Source organism: Homarus americanus, unplaced genomic scaffold (assembly GCF_018991925.1).
Source record: "Homarus americanus isolate GMGI-L3 unplaced genomic scaffold, GMGI_Hamer_2.0 scaffold28, whole genome shotgun sequence".
Lineage (NCBI taxonomy): Eukaryota > Metazoa > Arthropoda > Malacostraca > Decapoda > Nephropidae > Homarus > Homarus americanus.
The window spans coordinates 454,064-477,309 of record NW_024742238.1 but is presented as its reverse complement, the minus strand read 5'-3'; the positions used below and the strand labels follow the sequence as shown (position 1 = coordinate 477,309).

The window sequence follows — 23,246 nt, the reverse complement described above, 5'->3', positions numbered from 1 at the left end:
TCACAAAACAGTGAAGATGATCATCACGATCAATAACATTTCAAACCATCTTTGAATCATGAATATCTTACAAATATGTATATTTACAATGAATTCATTACACATCTTAATTTTTACTATTTTATGTACATTTTCATTTAACTTTCATTCAATCTCCTTTGTAATATATATGACCAAGTATGATTGTACAGTACTATTATAATTCAAATAGTTCCAATATGGATTCTATTAATAGCTATGACTTTAATAATAACACTACAACACATTACTATGTTGAACTGAGAAGAGATCAGTGCATTATGGTGGGAGCTTGCGGTTACTAATATAGCATGCATGTCAGATCCAAAACCACGAGAGTCTGCTGTAGTGCCTTGGAATGAAGAATCTCCAGTGGTGTCGCTTGGCAATCCAACTGTGCTCTATTGCCGAGCCATTGGTTGGCCGAAACCTTCATTTACCTGGTGGCGGGGCAGAAAGATGTTACCACTCTCCTCTCAACAATACGAACAATTCCGAGATGGGTCTTTGACTATCCGTGTGGTCAGCCTCAGGAACCTTGGTCCATACACATGTCAAGTATACAACGGTCAAGGTCGAGCCACTTCACAAAATATTGAATTGCGAGCTCTTGGACCAGTCTATAACACCATCAGCACTGACAGTGAATACCTAAAATATATAGTTGACCCACCCAAAGCTCCGCCCACCACACAATCCCCTCCATTTACCTCCCCTGCCACTCAATTCCCTGCTGTACGACCTGATGAGCGACCTTACTGGCCTCCATACCAACCTCCATCAATTCAAAAAGCCACTACTACCCCTCGGCCAACCACTAGACTATACATAGGTAAGGTCTTGCATGTTATATTTCTTGGGATTATTAACTTGGTTTATTCATCTGGGAAATTTTAACTACAACTTATTTTCTGCTTTTTACAGTACTAGTTCTTCACATTTACTAGCATGATAATTAGCTCAATTAAAATATGCTGAACTAAATCTTCTTTATACCCTATGTAATTAGTAAAAAATTCTGTAACTGAACTCCAAATAACTAAAGCCTTTATACCTGTATTTCATAATAAATTTCTACTTTAATTGTTACTGAAGAATGCTAAACAAATTTTAGAAAATCTGAATTGCTCTGAAACTAATTATTTGTATTCATTACAATGCTGTCTTAAAAATTATAACCTCATACACACAGTTCCACTTCGAGCAATAATCCGTCTAAACGCAACGGAGTTTACGCCTTATTCAACTATACGTGTGCCGTGTGAAGTCAAAGGCTACCCACACCCAGTGACAACGTGGTTTAAAGGAGAATACCCTATAGAAGAAGGCTCTGAAAAATATGTGATAGAAGGTAAGAAATTATTGTTCATTTTTGATGATTGTGTATATGTGACATAAAGAACTAAAGGAACAAAGTCATGAGGACAGATGTTGCCTGCATCCTCTCTGGTTTTGTATTAGGGAGGTATTGAACAAGGTATTACTGTATAGTATACTTGAGGAGTTCAGGTTTAGGTTAGTGATTATTTACATTTCATAAACATGGTAAATAGTAGAACTATTACCAGTAGCCGGCACACAAGTTTCTTATATTGTTACTTGTAATGAAACTATAAAAAGTTGTGGAAAAACCATTCCAATATTTTAATGTGGCTTAAAGATAAAGAAAATATAATATAAAACTACAAAATAAGGAGAATGTGTATGTGTGTGAAGGTGGTGGGCTATAACCTTGTGGCCACACGGCTGTTAGTCGGTTGGTTGACTGTACTTGGCTGAAGTGGGTCGCATTGTCTAGATGATGGTTTGAGTGTGGTAGGAGCTTTTATTGTACTGTACATAAATTATGTGCTACTGTATTTTTTATATGCTTTGTATCGATTTTATTGTTTATCATAGCATTAAATAAGGCAGCTCATCCATGTTGCACGCGGTATTCAAACTTATGATTATAGATGATTTTGGAGGAACTTTAATTTTATTATTTCATTTTGGTGTCAGCTAGTCGAATCTACTGGTTGGCTGGATACCGGATAACTGGAAATTCTACTGTAACTTACTGCTAAACTCTGGTGAAGACAAATGACTTGTCACTCACACCACCACACACACAGTCATTAATCCAATTCCTGATTGTCCAATTTCTCCTCTTATACTATTATTATACAGTGGTCCCTCGGTTAACGAACACAATTCGTTCCAGAAGGTTGTTTGTTAACCGAAACCATTGTTTCAATGGGATTTTGGGTAATTGGTTCCAGCTCACCAAAAATTACATACAAAGTAAAATTAAATGCAGTAAAGTACACTTACTTTGAGGTGTGTATGTAGAAGGTTCCTGGTTGATGATGAAGATGATGGGAATTAGAAGTGGGGGTGGAGGAGAAGGGACAAGAGAAGGAAGTGGGGGGTGGAAGAGAAATCACCCCATGCTTCTTGCCGTCATTTCACCCATAAAATTTTAAGTTCACTAGTTGCAATTCAAGATTATTTTCTTTAAATCAACACTACACTGCACTATATATTGTCAATATGTAAAATAAATTTCAGAATAACCAATAATTGTACTGTAAAAACGTAAAAATAGTTTATGTTCAAGAGAGTCTCAAGCAATATGTTACCTCTACTGACCAGAGATACAAACTGACAACTGTTTGGTGAGTTGAGTGACTGTTTGGCGCACTAAAAACTAGTTTCCTGTACTTCAATTATGTTAAATAATTGTTAAAATGACTAAAAATTTTAATATAAAACTTGTAAAATTATTGAATAGTACAACCTTCTTGATATTTACTCAAATGGGAATGAACTTAAGCCCTAGAACCGATTGCAGTATTGGCGGACTAATATTCCAGGTGGTGAGCAAGCAAAAACATGTTGAGAGGAATTCGTAAGGGATTTGTTAACCGAATTGAATATTCTTATGTAAGGTAATTCATTAACCAAAATTTCGTTAACCGAGGGACCACTGTACAGTAGGGTCTCGGAGTACACATATCTAAAGTACTGTATGTGACCCCGTTTATATGCATCTGACCCCCTGAACCACTCTTACGCTTGGGACCTACCTAGCATATCTCGCGACCTCAGCATGTTTATCACTTGTCCGTACTCATTTGAGAAATATAAAATCAAATCATTACAATACTCTAGTGCAACTTAGAAATAACAAAAATATAATATAAAACTTGAAGTAAGAAAATGAAGAACTTGGGTGTGTATGTGTGGGAAGTGAACGTTTATGTGTAAAGGCAGTGAGCTGCAACTTCATTGCTAACTCACCATTCCAGCCATGTTCCTTCCCTCTCTTGATGTGAGTCAGCTGGGTGACTTCCCGGCTGAGTAGATGAATTGTATCACGTCACCCAGAGGATGGTTTGATTGTGGAAGGAGTGATTCTTTGTACCAGTAAATGTGAGGCTTTAATAAAAATATTACTGTACAGGTTGAACCTCGATTCAACAGCATCAACGGGACCTGGACGGTGCCGTTAACTTCAATTTGCTGTTAAATTGAATTATGGGGGTGCCTCGTTGACGAAATCATTGCATCAAGCAGTTTTCTAAATCTTCATGCTTACCTGTTTTCATGTGCTTACACTTTTCCAGTCCCTTCTTTGTGTCACTGTCCACAAAATACTTAAGAAGTTTATCTTTCTGATTCTTTAAATCATAAATTGTTGAGGAACTGACACCATAAATTTCACACAGTTGACGAATAGACACTCCACGGTCTAGTTTCTGTAATATTTCAACCTTCTGCTCAATGTTCAAGAAAACTCTCTTCTTCTTCGGGTCACTGACAACTCTGATAGGGTTTTCAGGTCGCTTAGAGGTCATAATTGATGCAAAGAAGGTAGAAATTTAATGCAATCACATGTGCACAGCACCGGCTGGATTTCAATACCAAAGCAAACCAACTGCAGACCCGCAGGAGGTAGAGGAACTATTGAAAATTACAGGCGGGCCTTTCAAGTTCGCGATCTATAAATTTTGTCGTTAAATGCGAGTTGCCGGTAAATCCAGTGCCGTTAAATCGATGTTCAACCTGTACTAATAAATAAAATAAAAGAAAAATACTGTATACTGCGCAGGGAGTTGCAGAGATCCCTCACTCTTCTCCCCCCTCCATGCTCCAGCACATGAAGAAATTTTCATTTCCTTCATGTTTTGACCTTGGGCCCTATTCAAGATCATTTTACGTGAGCTTTCCACATGAGGAATCCTCACGTTTTGCATTCAAGAAGTTTGGGCAAAGTTCACTGATATTACTGGAAGTTTAGTGAAAAGGGGATAGGTGCCCTAAGCAAGGATAAATCAGTGTTGACTATTAACATAATTGCAATTACAAATATGTTGCAATGCTTCGAATATAGTCGAGAAAAAATCATCATACCTATATGATGTATTTCACTGATGGACAAGGGCGTATATGGGGTTTAGACATTCGTACTCTACCCTCAAAAATTTAATATTTCACGTTTGTTTACCCAAAATCAGGCCTCCAAATTTGAAACCCATTCATGAATATAGAGGAAGAAATATCCCTTCTATTTTGTTGATGTATTTAGTCCTACTCTAATCTAACACTCACATGTGTGAACTGTATTGGAGATACATTTAATAATTCTATTGATTTACAGTCACCAGGTTAATGTCCATTCAAATAATGGACTCAAATACCCCCCCCTCTTCCCAGCTCACTAGCTCCTACCTCTCTGAGATATGTTTGGGTGAAAACACTAGATTTTAACGTTTAGTAATAAATAATACCTCAGACTATAGTTAGGATAATATAATTGACATTTCTGGACTCCTTGCAGGTCAGGGAATTTTTTTATTGTAAACTTCATATATTTTGCACAAACGATAAAATATTTGCTTTGTGTAAACCAGATTATTACATTAGATCTAAAATTTGTATGTCTAATGCAAAATCCATGATGTTTATATTCAAAATGATTATCATATTGTAAGAATTCCAGCAATGTAAATTATATTCTGGCCGGGTAATTTGTATGAATTTTATGAGCTAAATAAAAAAAAAAAAAATTATACTTCACTGCGTATATGAGTAGATGCACCGCGGAAAGTGAGGTTCTGGCAAGGTACCGCGTAAATGAGAAAATCTGAGAAAATCGCGGAAAGTGACGTGTAAAGCGGGGTAATACTGTAATAATAATAATAATAATAATACAGGTAATAATAACAGTTCATTGGTCTAGGTCGTGTTACTCACTTTTTATCCTTTTTCATTCTTGTATTTCTTTATTATTATTATTGTTATTATTATTATTATTATTATTATTATTATTATTATTATTATTATTATTATTATGATTATTATTATTATTATTATTATTATTATTATTATTATTATTATTATTTTATTAATACAGTATTATTTTGATCATTATTACTTTATTTTGGTGTATTTTTTAATTAAAATTTTTATTTACTATGAATAATTGCAGTTGTACCCCACTTAACGCGGTCAATTGAACCCAGAGGGTCCCGCGTTAAGTGAAATCCGCGTTAAGTGAACAACAGAACATATGGGATTAATTCCAATAGAAACCGGCCCGACCCCCAAACTCCACTTTTTGAAGGCACATACCTATGTTGTAGTAAAAATAACATCTTAATTTTATGATGGTACATGCACACAATTAATACTTAAGAGAAATAGAGAAATACAGTCGCCAAGTTAATGTCCATTCAAATAATGGACTCAACTCCCTCCCCCTCTCACACTACACTGCCGGCTCTTCCCTCTCAGAGAAATTTTTGGGGGAAAACCACTAAATTTTAATAAATAATACCTCAAACTAAAGTTAGGATAATACAATTGACATTGCTGGATTCCTTGTAAGACCAGGAATATTTTGAATATAAATGTCATATATTTTGCACAAAAGATAACATAGTTACCTAGAGAAAAATTTTTATCTAAAAATTGTATGTTTAATGCAAAATATATGATGTTTATATTCAAAATGATCACCAAATTATAAGAATTCCAGCAATGTAAATTATATTCTGACCGGGTAATTTGTATGAATTTTATGAGCTAAAACAAATATCTTCAGTTAATAAAAAAAAAAATAATCTTCACGACACTATCTGTCAATCAAAGTACCCCACCTTGCCTCCCCCCTCTTCCAACCGCACGGTCAGTCCCAACCCTCCCCCCCACCCCCCACCAATCCTCCCTTCCAGAGTTTTTAACATTTAGTATTAAATAATACCTCAGATTAAAGTTAGGATAATATAATTGACATTGCTGGATTCCTTGTAAGACCAGGAATATTTTGAATATAAATGTCATATATTTTGCACAAAAGATAACATAGTTACCTAGAGAAAAATTTTTATCTAAAAATTGTATGTTTAATGCAAAATATATGATGTTTATATTCAAAATGATCACCAAATTATAAGAATTCCAGCAATGTAAATTATATTCTGACCGGGTAATTTGTATGAATTTTATGAGCTAAAACAAATATCTTCAGTTAATAAAAAAAAAAATAATTCTTCACTGGGTAACAGATGGTCGGTCGGTCCCTCCCTCCCCCCACCCCCCACCAACCGTCCCAAGGAGATGTGTGGGATAACCACTAAATTTTAATAAATAATACCTCAAACTAAAGTTAGGATAATATAATTGACATTGCTGGATTCCTTGTAAGACCAGGAATATTTTGAATATAAATGTCATATATTTTGCACAAAAGATAACATAGTTACTCTGAGAAAAATTTTATCTAAAATTTGTATGTCTAATGCAAAATATATGATGTTTATATTCAAAATGATCACCAAATTATAAGAATTCCAGCAATGTAAATTATATTCTGGTGGGTAATTTGTATGAATTTTATGAGCTAAAACAGGCAGTCAGGCAGGGTGGCGGGTGGGGCAAATCTAAAAATAGCGTCTCGAGCCGGACACTCACCGCGTATATGTGGAAAAAATCCGTGTTAAGTGAAAGTTCAGCTCTGGCGAGGCACCGCGTATATGATAAAACGCGTTAAGTGAAACCGCGTTAGGCGGGGTAATACTGTATTATTATTATAATTTTTATTATTATAATTAGTATTACTATTACATTTTCGCCCCCAGGCCCCGATGTGGTTCAGTGATCTATGCCTGGGTGGGCTAATCCCTGTAAAAAAAAAAAAATAAAAATAAAATTGCTCCACAAAAAACTTTCGGTTTTCAGGGCTTTTCGGTTTTCGGAATTTCGGATAAGGGTTGTCAACCTATATATCTTTATTTGTATTGCCCATAACTATCATTACAGTATGGGTTGTTCGACACATTCCTGGAAGATTTCTCTTCAGTTATTTCTACTGGTGATAAATTAATTAGAGAGTATATCTGAAATTAATTAAATATTTCAATACTTGTAGTATATTAGCCTAGGCCAGGGTTCAATACTTGTAGCATATTAGCCTAGGCCAGGGTTCAATACTTGTAGTATATTAGCCTAGGTCAGGGTGCAATACTTGTAGCATATTAGCCTAGGTCAGGGTTCAATACTTGTAGCATATTAGCCTAGGTCAGGGTTCAATACTTGTAGCATATTAGCCTAGGTCAGGGTTCAATACTTATAGTATATTAGCCTAGGTCAGGGTTCATTACTTGTAGTATATTAGCCTAGGTCAGGGTTCAATACTTGTAGTATATTAGCCTAGGTCAGGGTTCAATACTTGTAGTATATTAGCCTAGGTCAGGGTTCAATACTTGTAGTATATTAGCCTAGGTCAGGGTTCAATACTTGTAGCATATTAGCCTAGGTCAGGGTTCAATACTTGTAGTATATTAGCCTAGGTCAGGATTCAATACTTGTAGCATATTAGCCTAGGTCAGGGTTCAATACTTGTAGTATATTAGCCTAGGTCAGGATTCAATACTTGAGGCATATTAGCCTAGGTCAGGTTTCAATACTTGTAGTATATTAGCGTAGGTCAGGGTTCAATACTTGTAGTATATTAGCCTAGGTCAGGGTTCAATACTTGTAGTATATTAGCCTAGGTCAGGGTTCAATACTTGTAGTATATTAGCCTAGGTCAGGGTTCAATATACTTGTAGTCAATACTTGTAGTATATTAGCTCTAGGTCAGGTTCACATTTGTAGTATATTAGCCGGTCAGGTTCAATATTGTAGCATATTAGCCTAGGTCAGGGTTCAATACTTGTAGTATATTAGCCTAGGTCAGGGTTCAATACTTGTAGCATATTAGCCTAGGTCAGGGTTCAATATTTGTAGTATATTAGCCTAGGTCAGGGTTCAATACTTGTAGTATATTAGCCTAGGTCAGGGTTCATTACTTGTAGTATATTAGCCTAGGTCAGGGTTCATTACTTGTAGCATATTAGCCTAGGTCAGGGTTCATTACTTGTAGTATATTAGCCTAGGTCAGGGTTCATTACTTGTAGTATATTAGCCTAGGTCAGGGTTCATTACTTGTAGCATATTAGCCTAGGTCAGGGTTCAATACTTGTAGCATATTAGCCTAGGTCAGGGTTCAATACTTGTAGCATATTAGCCTAGGTCAGGGTTCAATACTTGTAGTATATTAGCCTAGGTTAGGGTTCAATACTTGTAGTATATTAGCCTAGGTCAGGGTTCAATACTTGTAGCATATTAGCCTAGGTCAGGGTTCAATACTTGTAGCATATTAGCCTAGGTCAGGGTTCATTACTTGTAGCATATTAGCCTAGGTTAGGGTTCAATACTTGTAGTATATTAGCCTAGGTCAGGGTTCATTACTTGTAGCATATTAGCCTAGGTTAGGGTTCAATACTTGTAGTATATTAGCCTTGGTCAGGGTTCAATACTTGTAGCATATTAGCCTAGGTCAGGGTTCAACATTGTAGCATAGTTAGGCCTAGGGTCAGGCCCAATACTTGTAGCATATTAGCCTAGGTAAGGTTGCAATACTTGTAGCATATTAGCCTAGGTCAGGGTTCAATACTTGTAGCATATTAGCCTAGGTCAGGGTTCAATACTTGTAGTATATTAGCCTCGGTCAGGGTTCAATACTTGTAGTCAATACTTGTAGTATATTAGCCTAGGTCAGGGTTCAATACTTGTAGTATATTAGCCTCGGTCAGGGTTCAATACTTGTAGTATATTAGCCTAGGTAAGGGTTCAATACTTGTAGTATATTAGCCTAGGTCAGGGTTCAATACTTGTAGCATATTAGCCTAGGTCAGGGTTCAATAATTGTAGCATATTGGCCTGGTCAGTTCACATTTGTAGTATATTAGCCTAGGTCAGGTTCACTACTTGCAGTATATTAGCTCAGTAAGGGTTCAATACTTGTAGCATATTAGTCTAGGTCAGGTTCAATACTTGTATATATTAGCCTAGCTCAGGTTCACATTTGTAGTATATTAGCCTCGTCAGGTTCAATACTTGTAGTCAATACTTGTAGTATATTAGCCTAGGTCAGGGTTCAATACTTGTAGTATATTAGCTCGGTCAGGGTTCAATACTTGTAGTATATTAGCTAGGTAGGGTTCACATATTAGCCTAGGTCAGGGTTCATTACTTGTAGTATATTAGCCTAGGTCAGGGTTCATTACTTGTAGTATATTAGCCTAGGTCAGGGTTCATTACTTGTAGCATATTAGCCTAGGTCAGGGTTCAATACTTGTAGCATATTAGCCTAGGTCAGGGTTCAATACTTGTAGCATATTAGCCTAGGTCAGGGTTCAATACTTGTAGTATATTAGCCTAGGTTAGGGTTCAATACTTGTAGTATATTAGCCTAGGTCAGGGTTCAATACTTGTAGCATATTAGCCTAGGTCAGGGTTCAATACTTGTAGCATATTAGCCTAGGTCAGGGTTCATTACTTGTAGCATATTAGCCTAGGTTAGGGTTCAATACTTGTAGTATATTAGCCTAGGTCAGGGTTCATTACTTGTAGCATATTAGCCTAGGTTAGGGTTCAATACTTGTAGTATATTAGCCTTGGTCAGGGTTCAATACTTGTACTTGCATATTAGCCTAGTCAGGGTTTCAATACTTAGCATATATAGCCTAGGTCAGGGTTCAATACTTGTAGTATATTAGCCTAGGTCAGGGTTCATATTATTTGTCATATTAGCATATTAGCCTAGGCCAGGGTTCAATACTTGTAGCATATTAGCCTAGGTCAGGGTTCAATACTTGTAGTATATTAGCCTAGGTCAGGGGCATATTTCAGGTCATACTTGTAGTATATTAGCCTAGGTCAGGGTTCAATTTGTAGTATAATAGCCTAGGTTCACTTGTAGTATATTAGCCTAGGTCAGGGTTCATTACTTGTAGCATATTAGCCTAGGTCAGGGTTCAATACTTGTAGTATATTAGCCTAGGTTAGGGTTCAATACTTGTAGCATATTAGCCTAGGTCAGGGTTCAATACTTGTAGTATATTAGCCTAGGTCAGGTTCAATACTTGTAGGCCTAGGTCAGTTCAATACTTGTAGTATATTAGCCTAGGTCAGGGTTCAATACTTGTAGTATATTAGCCTAGGTCAGGGTTCAATACTTGTAGCATATTAGCCTAGGTCAGGGTTCAATACTTGTAGTATATTAGCCTAGGTCAGGGTTCAATACTTGTAGTATATTAGCCTAGGTCAGGGTTCAGTACTTGTAGTATATTAGCCTAGGTCAGGGTTGAGTCACTACTGATGCTGAAGTCTTCACTCTACCACACACACACATGTGAACTCATTCATCACCAGTATACAAGATTGGTAAATTTTTACAAGTTGCCTATAATGTCCCACAATATTTTGGGTCCAGTTCTAGATATATCTCATCATTCTGAGTACCTTTCATTCTATACATTTCTGTCGCAAATGAATAATAGTGAACGTAATAGAACCTGACCTAACCAGGTCAGGTACACCACCGATTATCCGGGAACTGATGGTCCGGCACCTCCTTTAGTCCGGACAAAATTATGAGGGGGCACTTCCATCCCTCCCTCCCAGCCTGGGTGAAGCTAGTTTTAGGCTTAAAGTGTTTATCTTATAAAATGTAGTTGACTAGACTTAGCAGAATATAATTTGCATTGCTGTAATTCATGTAATATAGTGATTAATTTGAGTATAAACATCATATAGTTTGCACAAGAGATAAATATTTTAGTCTAGTGTAGTACATTTGCGTACAAGTTTTTTAACTCATATTTTTGGGAAGATATATGTAACTTTCTTCATTTATTTTTACTCATTTACAAGCACACACAGTCCGAAATATATATTGTGAAACAAGTAAAAGAAATAATTGTCCTAAGGATAAACCTATAATAAGTTAATTACTAAAAATTTTATATCTAGTGCAAACTATGTAATGTTTATACTCAAATTAATCACTATCTTTCAAGAATTACAGCAGTGCAAATTAAATTCTGCTAAGTTAATTCAGTGACATTTTATAAGGGAAAAACTAAAACTCCTTCCGTTTTGATAACTACCCACTTTATTATCTCCCCTCCCTGGCAGCTGTCAACACTCAAACCCCCGTCCTCACAGCTAGGGTGAAGGTAGTTTTAGGCTTAAAGTTTTTATCATATAAAATGTCGCAGACTAGACTTAACAGAATATAAATTACATTGCTGGAATCCTTGTAATATAGTGATTAATTTGAATATAAACATCACATAGTTTGCACAAGAGATAAATATTTTAGCCTAGTGTAGTATATTTGAGTAGAAAGTCTTTCCAGTAATGTTACTCAAAATTATGGCTTTTTCACATTTAATTTACATTTAATATTTGTTTAATTTAAGTTTCTAGCAGTCCTTGGTGCTCTAAAGACATTGAAGGTATATAATTAGTGAGTCAGAGGTGTACAGTATTGTTGAATTATTATTACCTGACCTTTGGTCCGGCAAAACGGATAATCCGGCAAGGCTTTGGAACCAAGGATGCCGGAAAATCGGTGGTGTCCCTGTACTTATTTTTTTATCTGGTACCAATGAAAGCAACTTTACTGAAGCTTCGTGGTATATTTTTACATTTTATGTGGACATGAGAATATGCTCGGACCGAGCAGGTCGATTGTAATCAACAAACAACATTCGGTGACTCGGCAAATTATGGGCAACTTGTAAAAAATACCACAAGATTTGCACTTTGTACAATACAGAATATGTGATAATTCTATTGATTCAGTATATCTTTATTTGATATTTATTAACCACAACTAACAGTAATTGTGATCAGCAGTTCATGTACAGCATATCAACGTTCCCTTTTTTCCCAAGTTGGCAGACCTGGAGTGAGTCCCACACAAACCCCATGATTTGTACCACCTAGAATACAACCAATGCCCACGGCTTGGGCAAAGCTCACCATGAGGATTCCTCATGAGGAAAGCCCATGTAAAACAATCTTGAATACGCCCCCTTATGATAATTATTTCTTTTATTTTTATTTTTTGCACTTAATGTATGAACAATTGTGTATGCATGTAGTAGAGCAAAAAAGATTTGATGACAATTAATTGTATTTACCCAAAATAATGAGTTGAGAAATAACCATAACATAACTCTGGCATCTTTCTTTCTCTGATGGTCGCACTGGTAAAGTTTTTCTTTATTGGTGAATTTTGCTGCAGTCATGACCCCTAGGAGAAAAATTAGTGGCAGTGCTTGTGGTGGTGAGAGTGAGAAAAAGAAAAAAGCCATTTTTTTTCTAAAAACCAGTTTTTGTGATATACAGTGAAACCCTCACTTTACGCGGTTAATTCAACCCACGGCGGCCCGAGTATAGTGAGAAACACGTAAAGTGAACAACATAACATATGGGATTAATTGAAATAGAGACTGGGCCGACCCCCAAACTCCACTTTTTCAGACACAATACCTACTTTGTAGTAAAAATAACTTCTTAATCTTATGATGGTATGCACACGCAATTAATAATTAAGAGAAATATCAACAATATTAGGTTTTTTAGCACTTACATTAGTAGAAAAGATGGCTGGGCACACGGGGATGGGGGCTTGGTTCCGAGGCAGAGGGCAGATTATTGGCCCTCACCTGTATCATTTGTATCAATTGTATCACTATCCACCACATGGGCTTGCAGGGCCTCTTTGTCAAACCCCTCAAAGTCCATATAAGTCCATATCCTCACTATCACTATCACTGACTTGGGCCGGCTGTGGTGGGTGGAGGGTGAAGAACTCGGTAATGTTTTGATGACTGGGCGACCTTGTGCGCATCCTGCCTGCGCCGTTTCCCGGGTATATGAGTAGATGCACTGCGTAAAATGAAAGTCCGGTTCTGGCGAGGTACCGCGTAAAGCGAAACCACGTAAAGCGGGGTATTACTGTATTGAAATTACTAAGGAGTGGTGTACTGTATTGAACTCTGAAGTTGTATGTCGTTTACCTTAGTATAAAAAATGATATTATACCAGAGTAACCCGAATATACGCAAATTTGCACTTTTGCAGGGATCCTAGGAACATAACCCTCGCATACTCTGGGACCCTACTCTACCATACTCTCATGTAATGTGTGGAAAATTGGTAAAAAAAATTAATCTGTACAGTAATCATAAACTTCATATGCTAATTATGGAATTCGGTAATGAAGAAATGTTTGGAAGTAAGGAAAATGCTGGTAATGCACCAGGGAGGGTGAGTGGAGTGATCAGCTCAGACGAGTCAGACACCTAGCTGGTTGGCTGGTGGGAACAGCCAGACAAGAGTTCTGGTTGGTGTGAGTAACACTTTGTGTCTCTTTACTGACATTTCATTGCTTGAACCATTCCTTATCCAGACATTTTGTTCAAAGACTGTCCTTTGTACAGTTTTTTTTTGCATATACGTAGAAGTGAGGATGACCTGAGAAGAAGAGATGATCAAGCCAGATATGATGCCTTGATTTCCCTGTTAGCCTCTCCACAACTATCTACTCTACAAGATTTTTCAGCTACTACTAATGCTGATACGACTAGAGGTACTGGTACCTCATTTCCCAGAGTCGGTTCAACAATTCTTCAAAAGGCTGCAGCACAAATGCCTCCCTCTCTGAAGTCTGACGCTTCTTATCAGATATTTCGGGAATGGCGTCGACGTTGGCAAGACTATACAACAATGGTTGACCTGTTAAGTTTACCACAGCCTAAACAGATGATACAGCTTCGTATGTGCCTATCCTTAGAGACACAACGTACTCTCGAGCACACACTTCAAGTGCCTCCTACGATAACTCTGACTGTAGAGGCCGTGCTTAACAAGTTACAGGAACATGTTGAGGGACAGCGCAACGAAGCACTTAGAAGAATTGAACTCCTCCAATGTAAGCAGCTTGATGGAGAATCTTTTGATGCATTTTTTGTAAGACTGAAAAGATGTTCAGAGGAAGTTGATGTTTGTCCTGGAAATTCTCAAGTTTGTGAAGAGACACAACTCAAGACAATCATTTTGACGGGTATTCCAGATGAAGAGCTAGTTCAGCGTCTCATTTCACTTGACCCCACTTCCTCCCTTCAAGATGTTGTTACAAAATGTCGAGCGTACGAGGCCGCCAGGTATGCGACTTCAGCTTTACGTTCACAACCTGACCAGGTGAGGGCGGTGCCTTCCTACAGAAAGGGTAAGAAGCAGCAAGGTAACCCCACCCCTCACCCTCCAGCTACACCTTCAGCAGCAGCTTTGTGTAACAGCTGCACGAGACAGCATAATGCCTCCCAGTGCCCAGCTGCTCAAAGCGTGTGCAGAAGTTGCAACCGTCAGGGTCACTGAGCTTACACAGTCAAGTGCCCTGCTAGCAAAGTTCAGTGCAGACTTTGTGGTCGTGTGGGCCATTATGACAAATGTTGTCGTAAGAAGACACAGAAAGGACACCACCAAGGATCCAAGAAGTCATCCTCAGGTAGTGCTGGCACGCCCCCTCCTTCTGGCACGCATCAAGACGCTGTACCCAGTCGTTCCTGCCGTCATATACATTGTTCCACAGACACGACGTCCCAGCACGTCAGTGTCGTCATTTCTCACGGTAACTTGTCATCCAGTCTTCAGATGTTACCTGACACCGGTGCTGACGTCTCAGTAATTGGTCCACAACACTTAGCAAGTTTGGGAATACCCTGGAGCAACCTACAGCCCCCTCCTCAGACAACGAAACTGACAGCTGATGGTTCCAAGATGGCTCCAGCTTTGGGATTTTTCTGGGCTACTCTTACCTTTGGTAAGCAGTCTTGTTCAGCCCGGATTGATGTTCATGATGGGATCCCGACTCCGCTTTTATCATATGGCCATTGTCAAGAGTTGGCCATTATTTCCAAGGAATTCCCCAAACCTATTTTAAAGGTCACCCATGTCAACAGGTTGAAGGAACTCCCTATCTCTACTAACACGTCCCCTTCTGATGCAAGAGCTTACCTTCTCAAGGAGTTTGCTGACGTGTTAGTTACGAAGAAATCTTTAGGATCCACACCACTCAAGCCGATGGTGGGTCCACCTATGAAGATTCATCTTAAGGATGGTGCCACACCTTTTGCCATCCACACCCCTCATTTGATTCCTCACGCCTTCAAGGAGCTAGTTAGACAAGAGCTTGACTCCATGGCTGCTCAGGGAATCATCAAGCCGGCCGGAGACGAACCTTCACCTTGGTGCCACCCTCGTCCCCGTCGCCAAACCTCGTGGTGGAGTACAGATCACCACCGATCTATCAAAACTTAACCAGCAAGTTTCCCGTCCAGCCCACCCTTCACCCACACCCTTCGCAGCTGTTCGAAATGTGGACCCGAAGGCGAAGTTTTTTACAACGATGGACGCCTTATGTGGTTATTGGCAGATCGAGTTGGCCGAAGAAGACCAGCATTTGACTACATTCATCACACCATATGGAAGATATCAGTATTGCAGAGGCCCCATGGGATTTGCCGCTACGGGCGATGCATTCTGTCAACGTGGTGACGCGGCCCTTCAAAGAGTCACAAATTGTGTCAAGGTGGTTAATGATATTTTACTCCATGACGAAGACTACTGTACCCACCTCTCCCGAATATATGAAGTTCTCACCAGATGTCGAAAGTACGGGATTTCCCTCAACGCTGACAAGTTTGTAGTCGCCGCACCATCAGTGAACTTCTGTGGGTACACTCTCTCAGCATCAGGTATCCCAGATGACCCGGAGAAATTAAGTGGTATCAGGGATTTTCCAACCCCTGCCAACCTGACAGACCTCCGTTCTTTTTTGGGTCTGGTCAATCAGCTGGCTGAATTCTCACCTGACATCTCCGCCGCAGCCCAGGCGTTACGCCCCCTGCTGAGCCCCAGGAGGACATTCCTGTGGACCCCAGATCATCAAGAGGCCTTCCAGCGAGTCAAGCAGGCCCTCTTAAGTCCACCTGTCCTCGCCTGTTACGTCCCAGCCCTACCCACCGTCCTCCAGACTGACGCCTCCAGACTCTACGGCATTGGTTACGCCCTTCTGCAGGACCATGGCAGTGGACAACTCCGCTTAATTCAGTGTGGATCCCGGTTCCTGACAGACGCCGAGACCCGATATGCCACGATTGAGCTGGAGATGTTGGCTGTTGTCTGTGCGATGGCGAAGTGCCGCTTCTACCTGATAGGACTTTAGCACTTCACCCTCTTCACGGATCATCGCCCTCTTGTACCTATTATCAATCACTACTCTTTGGATGCAGTAGAAAATCCTCGCCTTCAACGTTTGAAAGAGAAGCTCTCGCCTTATCTCTTCATGGCTGTGTGGCGTGCGGGTAAGCTGCTGTGCATCCCGGATGCTCTGTCCCACGCCCCTGTCAGTCGCCCCACCCCAGAGGACGAGATGTTGTGTTCTACAGCTACCGCATCCCTCAAGTCAGTAGTCTTATTGAAGGCCGTCTTCACATCAGAAGAGTCTACAGCACCGGATGCAGACACGACCCTTGAAGATCTCCGCACCGCAGCCCGGGCCGACCCTTCCTACATCCGGCTCGTCGACTGTGTGTCCCAGGGATTTCCATTTAACCGATACGACCTTCATGAATCGCTACTCCCGTACTGGAAGGTACACGAGGACCTCTATTGTGACGGAGATCTCGTCTTGTATCGTCCACGAGTAGTCATTCCTGCTGCCCTACGCCGCCATACCTTGACCCGCCTTCACGACAGCCATCGAGGAGTGGAGGCCACCAAGCGACGGGCGAAGCAGACTGTATTTTGGCCCGGAATCGACTCGCACATTGCAAGTACCGTCCGTGCCTGTGAGCCGTGCCAGATTCTGCAACCCAGCTGCCTGTTGTCGTCCCCTGTGGGAGTGATACAACGGCTACTGCTACCATCCGGAATTTCAGACATTACTTCAGAGAAGTTGGTATTCCCCTCCGCCTCAGGACTGATGGAGGACCCCAGTTCACCAGCCATGAGTTCCGGGACTTCATGGACTGTTGGGGAGTCCGCCTTGTCGTGACCTCGCCCTACTACCCCCAGGCGAATGGACACGCTGAAGCCGCAGTCAAGACCGTTGAACACCTGATCCTTAAGGTGTCACCCTCAGGAAATATCGACTGCTAGGACTTCGATCGAGGTTTGTTAAAGTTACGCAACACCCCGAACTTCACCGGACGCTCCCCAGCCCAGGTTCTATATGGACATCATCTCAGGTCTTGTGTTCCTGCCCACCCGAAGTCTTTTTCTCAAGAATGGCAGGCCAAGACTGAAGAATGTGACCGCTGTGCAGCAGAACGAGCCGCAGATGTCGCTGCTCAGTACGACTGTCATGCCCGCCCCCTTCCCAGATTGAGTATCGGCCAGCAGGTCAGGATTCAAGATCCGGTATCTCATCGCTGGGACAAGGTTTGGGTTGTCATGGGCATTGGCCGATCCAGGGACTGCCAAGTGCGTCTTCCTAGTGGTAGAGTATGGTGGAGGAACCGTCGTTTCCTCCGACCTGTGGAGCTGCCTAGTGTTGACCCTTCCCCAGTTGAGTCCCCTAATGTTGATGTCTTTACAGTAAATCCATCTCCACCTTGTGTTTCTGCCCCGGTACTCCGCAGGTCCGAGCGACTCAGAAACAAAAGGTCCTCTCAAGTTGAAACTATGAGCATATAGGGGGGAGGGAGGTGTATAATATGGACACGAAGTAGTACCTTAAGCTGTGTATTCTTATATTACTCTATTAATTATGTATAGTAAAGTATTACAGAACATGAATTAATCCTATGTAATGTTTCCATTTATTATGCACCATGTTATGTATATGTATTATCATATTTACATATTATGTATTCAGCTTGTGAACGCTGGCATCTGTGCATGCCAGCGCGGAGTGATACAGGGAGTTGAGATCGCTAGTCCTTATGGCGTGGAAGCCCACTGTCAATTTGTTCCTCTGTATTTATCTCCCATTCGAGAATAAGAACCTATTTTCAAGATAATAAGTGTTTGCGTATACCCTCAGTAGTGTAGAACATTTTGGGGGTATCAAAGACAGACATAGACTAAGCACTTTTAATTTTCTTTCAGCACTGTTAAACTTAGTTCTATCACTTTTATGTTTGTCTGAGATCATTGTGAAAAATCGGTATTAAACAAAGAATACAAAGTATATCCGGCAGGAACCAAGACACCTTGAAGCCTCGATCATAACTCAAATGTTTGTGACCACAGCATTCACATATATAAACAATGGAGGATTATATAGATCATCAGAAATCTGGCATGGGATTTTTTACCCATAGTAAATATATTTTCAATTATATAATGGGAGTCCATGTGAAAATGCATTGATTTGCAAAAAATCAGTTTACTAGAAGTTTTCAAGAATGTAACCATCTCATAAATCAGGGTCTGCTTGCTGTAGTCCTTAGGGACATATTTTCTTCAGCAAGAGTGTCTTACTAATTATGTGGTTTGATAACATTTTTTAACATTTCATCATTATCTCTGCAGATGATAGAACTTTGGTAATCAATGATGCACGAGCTGATGACTCAGGAATGTATAAGTGCCAGGTTCAAAATGAATTTGGCATTGCTGACAGCACCACCTTCATCACTATAAAAGGTATGAATTGTATCTGTGAAATGATTTTATATTGAACTTTTCATTATATTCATTGCTGTCTTGAGGCATGGGCCAATGGGTACAGTATATATATTTATATACAGTATACTGTACAGGATATACTGTATATAATTAAAATAGTGTTATGTGGTTATACTGTACTTCAATAAGTAACCAAATGCACAACAGTGTATTTTTTACACAAGGGAATTTTGTTTTCTTATTTCTCTAGACTAGATATAGAGGAGGGGAAGTGCCAAAGCAGATAACCTGGAAACAGAATTTCTTATACAGTATTAGGTATTCCCTGTAAGGATGAAACTTTGTGATGTTATTATTATTCTGTTGTTCATTTCCAGGTAATGCCATAAAAACAACTCATTGAATTTGTTTTAAATTTAAAACACATAAACTGTACTATACAGTAATTGCTCATTAAGGTATACCCTATTATTGTAGGGCAACGGTGACTGTTTTAAAAAGTAATCTTGTCTACTTCTGGGGGTGTGGAGTTATCATTACTGGGTTATTATCATCTTAATTGATTTGCTTCAGATTAAGTAGTTTATACACATTTCTTAGTGCTGCTTGTATTTTTTTCCATATTGACATATTTTTTGTAGATTTTTTTATGATTTTGTTCATTTCTATATGAGAGTTAAAGTATAATTTATGGCTCCTAAATTATGCAGCTCACTATATCCCCTCTGTAGTACTGCTTTGCTATACTCTGGAAATAGCTGTTTACTCAGACATTCAAACTATATTGGGATGTCTTGATTCTAAAACAAAGTCATCTAACCAACAAAATTTTTCATCAAATTCCCACATCATACTCATAGCTTCTTGAACATGGGATTTACTACAAAGAATTAGGAGATTGATATCTGTCTCACCACCCTACAGTGTAGTAAAAAGAGGTTTGTGAAAATAAAGAAAAAATACTGTGTTGCATTAAGTGGAATTTTATCAGCAGCCAAACCGTTGTACATAGAGGAGGCTGAGAAGCAATTGTTAACATCTGTTGATTTAGGTGGGTCCTTACTATACCCTTATCAGTAGTTATTAACCTTTTTCAGTGCCTGAATAGCCCCAAGGAAGGGGCAATGATAAGTTGATAGTTCTGAAAAGGAATGACCCTCACTCCTTATTGTTTTAGGATGTAAATCAGCCCAATTAATTCCAGATGATAGTGTCAGAAGAGTGATATATCATTATCTGGTGTAGAGAGATGAATGTCACTTTCTCCTCTCCCTACACTACCCGTAGTTTCTGTTTTGTTTTTTTGTTTTTTGTTTTTCAGTTTTAATGTCAGAGGATTTTTTATGAAGGTTAAGGCTTGGAAAAATATTTCTTCCTTGTGAGCACCTCATCAGAGGATCCCTGAAGAGTGAGCTTTGGATAAAAGTTCTGCAATTAGGTAATGCCATATTCAGTATATTGTACAGTATATAGTATTTTAATCTAGCAAGTATTCTTTCTTTACTTTCAGGAATTTATGTACATCCGACCTGCACCGACAATCCTTTCTTTGCAAACTGTAAGTTAATAGTTCGTGCAAAATATTGCACAAATAAATACTATGCCAGATTTTGTTGCCGCTCATGTACCTTGGCTGGGCAGCTACCCTCTCAAGGCCCCCATCTGCCAGGTTCCTCAAGGAGTAGTAAGAGAAGGAAGTAAATAATAAAACCATAGTTTTTCAGATAATAAGGTTAGGTTAGGTATGTTGACTACCTTGAGTGCCCAGGATTTATTTCAACAAAAATATGATATTCAAATTTGGAAGTTACATGAGCCGAGTGATGGTTATTAGCAAGTCCTTGGTGAGTGATGTAGTGTGTTCATTTTTTGTGTTTACATAAATAAAGTTCATTCATGAAGGTTGAATGTAGAGTTATCATTAATTAGGTAAATTTCATACAGTTTAACATGGTGATAAGTTTTCTATGATAGATAAAACGAGAGATGAAATTTATTAACAATAAAATCTGTTAAATGAATCTTATTAGATGTCTTTTCTCTTAAACTTTAGTCTTTATCTCTTGTACTTTTTTCATTTTTTCTTATTTTATGTAGTTTTGCGTAACATTCATAATCTAATAATTAAGATGTACAATGTTGACATAATTATTGTAAAAAGTAGTTGGCACTTTACATAAATGATTATTAATGTAATATTAAACTACCTTATCTAGGACTCCAGTTGTAACAAAGTTAGGTATTTAAAAAATACAAAGAAATAACTAAGATTTATAACCTCTGCTCTGACCCTTCACTTGCTCTTGGGAAATAACCAGATTTCCATGTGTAACAAGAAGGCAAGAGATAAGAATGTGAACTCATAGTGACAACTGTGGCTATGTAGTCCTCAGGCTTGTACATAATGCACAGAATTTATAATTTTATGTGACTAAAACAACATGTTGGATGTGAAATTCTGTTTACTTTCCAATACACTAAGAATTTTTTATTAATTTAGTTTTTTATATAATTTTTTTTAAGGTTTAGTTTTTTATACAGTAGTGTCCATGAATTATTATTATTTTTTTTTTTTACACTCAATTAAGTCTGGTCCAAGATCTGGGATATCACTTGATATAGCACAGAGTAACATAATATTTAGCTCATAATAAAGTTAGCTTTCATTAAATTTGATTAACAACCTGTATTGTAGAATGTGAATGGTGGTTTATTATATTTTAATTGAGAATTGAAGGAGCCCAATTTCAACCAACTTATGTTTAAAATTTTTTGATGGTTAATTACTCAGCTTTGGTGGTAAGATCAAGTGACACTTAGGACTTTGAGACCTAACTGCTGTGTTTTTTATGGCCTGGAAAAGAGGGTATTATTAGATACATAAAAAAACTGCAATGACTCGTTGAAAAAATAAAGAACTTTTAGACGTCTCTGTTTTGACATGCAGTCATTATTAGTTTTGAATATTTAAACCCTGTCATGATGAAACATTTCTTCATCATGCCATGTAGAGAAGCAATAATAATTTATTAATAATTATATGGTTGTTAATTACCTTCAATCATATGACTGTGGTAGGTCTTATTCAGTAATGCCCTCTTGTCTGGTGCCATAGGTCCTGCAGGAATTATTTTGGTGTACTTGTGATGCCTTTCTGTGATTCCAGTTGAAGATCACATACATATACTAGGTAAAGCAAAATGTGTAATCCAATAAGCTTTGCTCAGTCAATATTTTGGCACTGAAAGTCAAAATAAGAGTTATGATAGTCATGGAGATTCTCAAACGTTTATCCTCGCGATGAAGCGCACATCACTGCCACAGTGTTGTCAGTATTTTATAGGTTTCCTAGATCCAGGTAGTCCTTTGGTGCTCATTTACTTGGTATATCTTAATATATAAATATATATAACACTGACCAAAAAAAACAATTTTTAAATCATTGTGCCAAAATGATGTGAATTCAAAGAAACTTTTAAATGAAATTGTAAATATGTGACAGTAAAAGTTACATGTCTACTGAATATTTTTGTACAACCTTGTGTATGATGCCTGATTTATTATTATTATTACTATTATTATTGTTATTATTATTATCACATCTGGTGTATATATAATTCCTCTACATAAATGTATAAAATTTTTTGTAGAACTAAATACATGTTGAAGCTCTCTGGTCCGGCATGTTTTGAATCTGGTGTTATATCTCCAGCCAAGTGTGTTGGTTATACACTCTTGTCTTTGCTTATATTTTGCTTATATTTTCTCACATATCATCTTCCAAGCGACTAGGAGGTGTGAGAGGTGGTTCTACTGCTAATAAGCGTAATCATAAGTAATTATCCATCATTGAAGCATTGGAATCAACAGTGATACACAATGGCTCGATATGACTACTTATTACACTTGGAAAACTGATTAATGTATAAATACACTACATTATTATTTATGAAGTGTTGATAAATACACTACAATATTATTTATCTTTAACTGCACATTGTGTCAATGGGACCCAACCCTGTGTGCACATCATTTCGAGGACATTCAAAGTTCTCAAAATACTGTACAATAATACACATATCAACAGTTACATATGCATGAGAATAAATAAAATACAGAGTTTAAATGCTGTACAGTACTCACTTTGAATAGCATACCACAGAGGAGTGAAGTTGAGTGAGCATAGGGCGGGAGGGAGGGCATTGGTA

At 38.4% G+C, this 23,246-nt stretch overlaps 1 protein-coding gene across 10 annotated transcripts in view; it reads left to right on the top strand.

Annotated features, from left to right (window-relative positions):
• Positions 1 to 22,557, top strand: part of LOC121876639 (papilin-like) — a 267,725-nt gene extending 245,168 nt beyond the window's left edge. For 9 of the 10 annotated variants that reach the window (XM_042381925.1, XM_042381926.1, XM_042381924.1 and 6 more), the window contains 4 exons: positions 341 to 850; positions 1,211 to 1,369; positions 18,943 to 19,056; positions 20,549 to 22,557. In XM_042381925.1, the coding sequence (XP_042237859.1) occupies positions 341 to 850; positions 1,211 to 1,369; positions 18,943 to 19,056; positions 20,549 to 20,739 (974 nt within the window). In that variant the 3' untranslated portion in view covers positions 20,740 to 22,557. The remainder of the gene's footprint in view (positions 1 to 340; positions 851 to 1,210; positions 1,370 to 18,942; positions 19,057 to 20,548) is intronic. The other variant, XM_042381932.1, reaches the window with a different exon arrangement.
• The last annotated feature ends 689 nt before the right edge of the window (positions 22,558 to 23,246 follow it).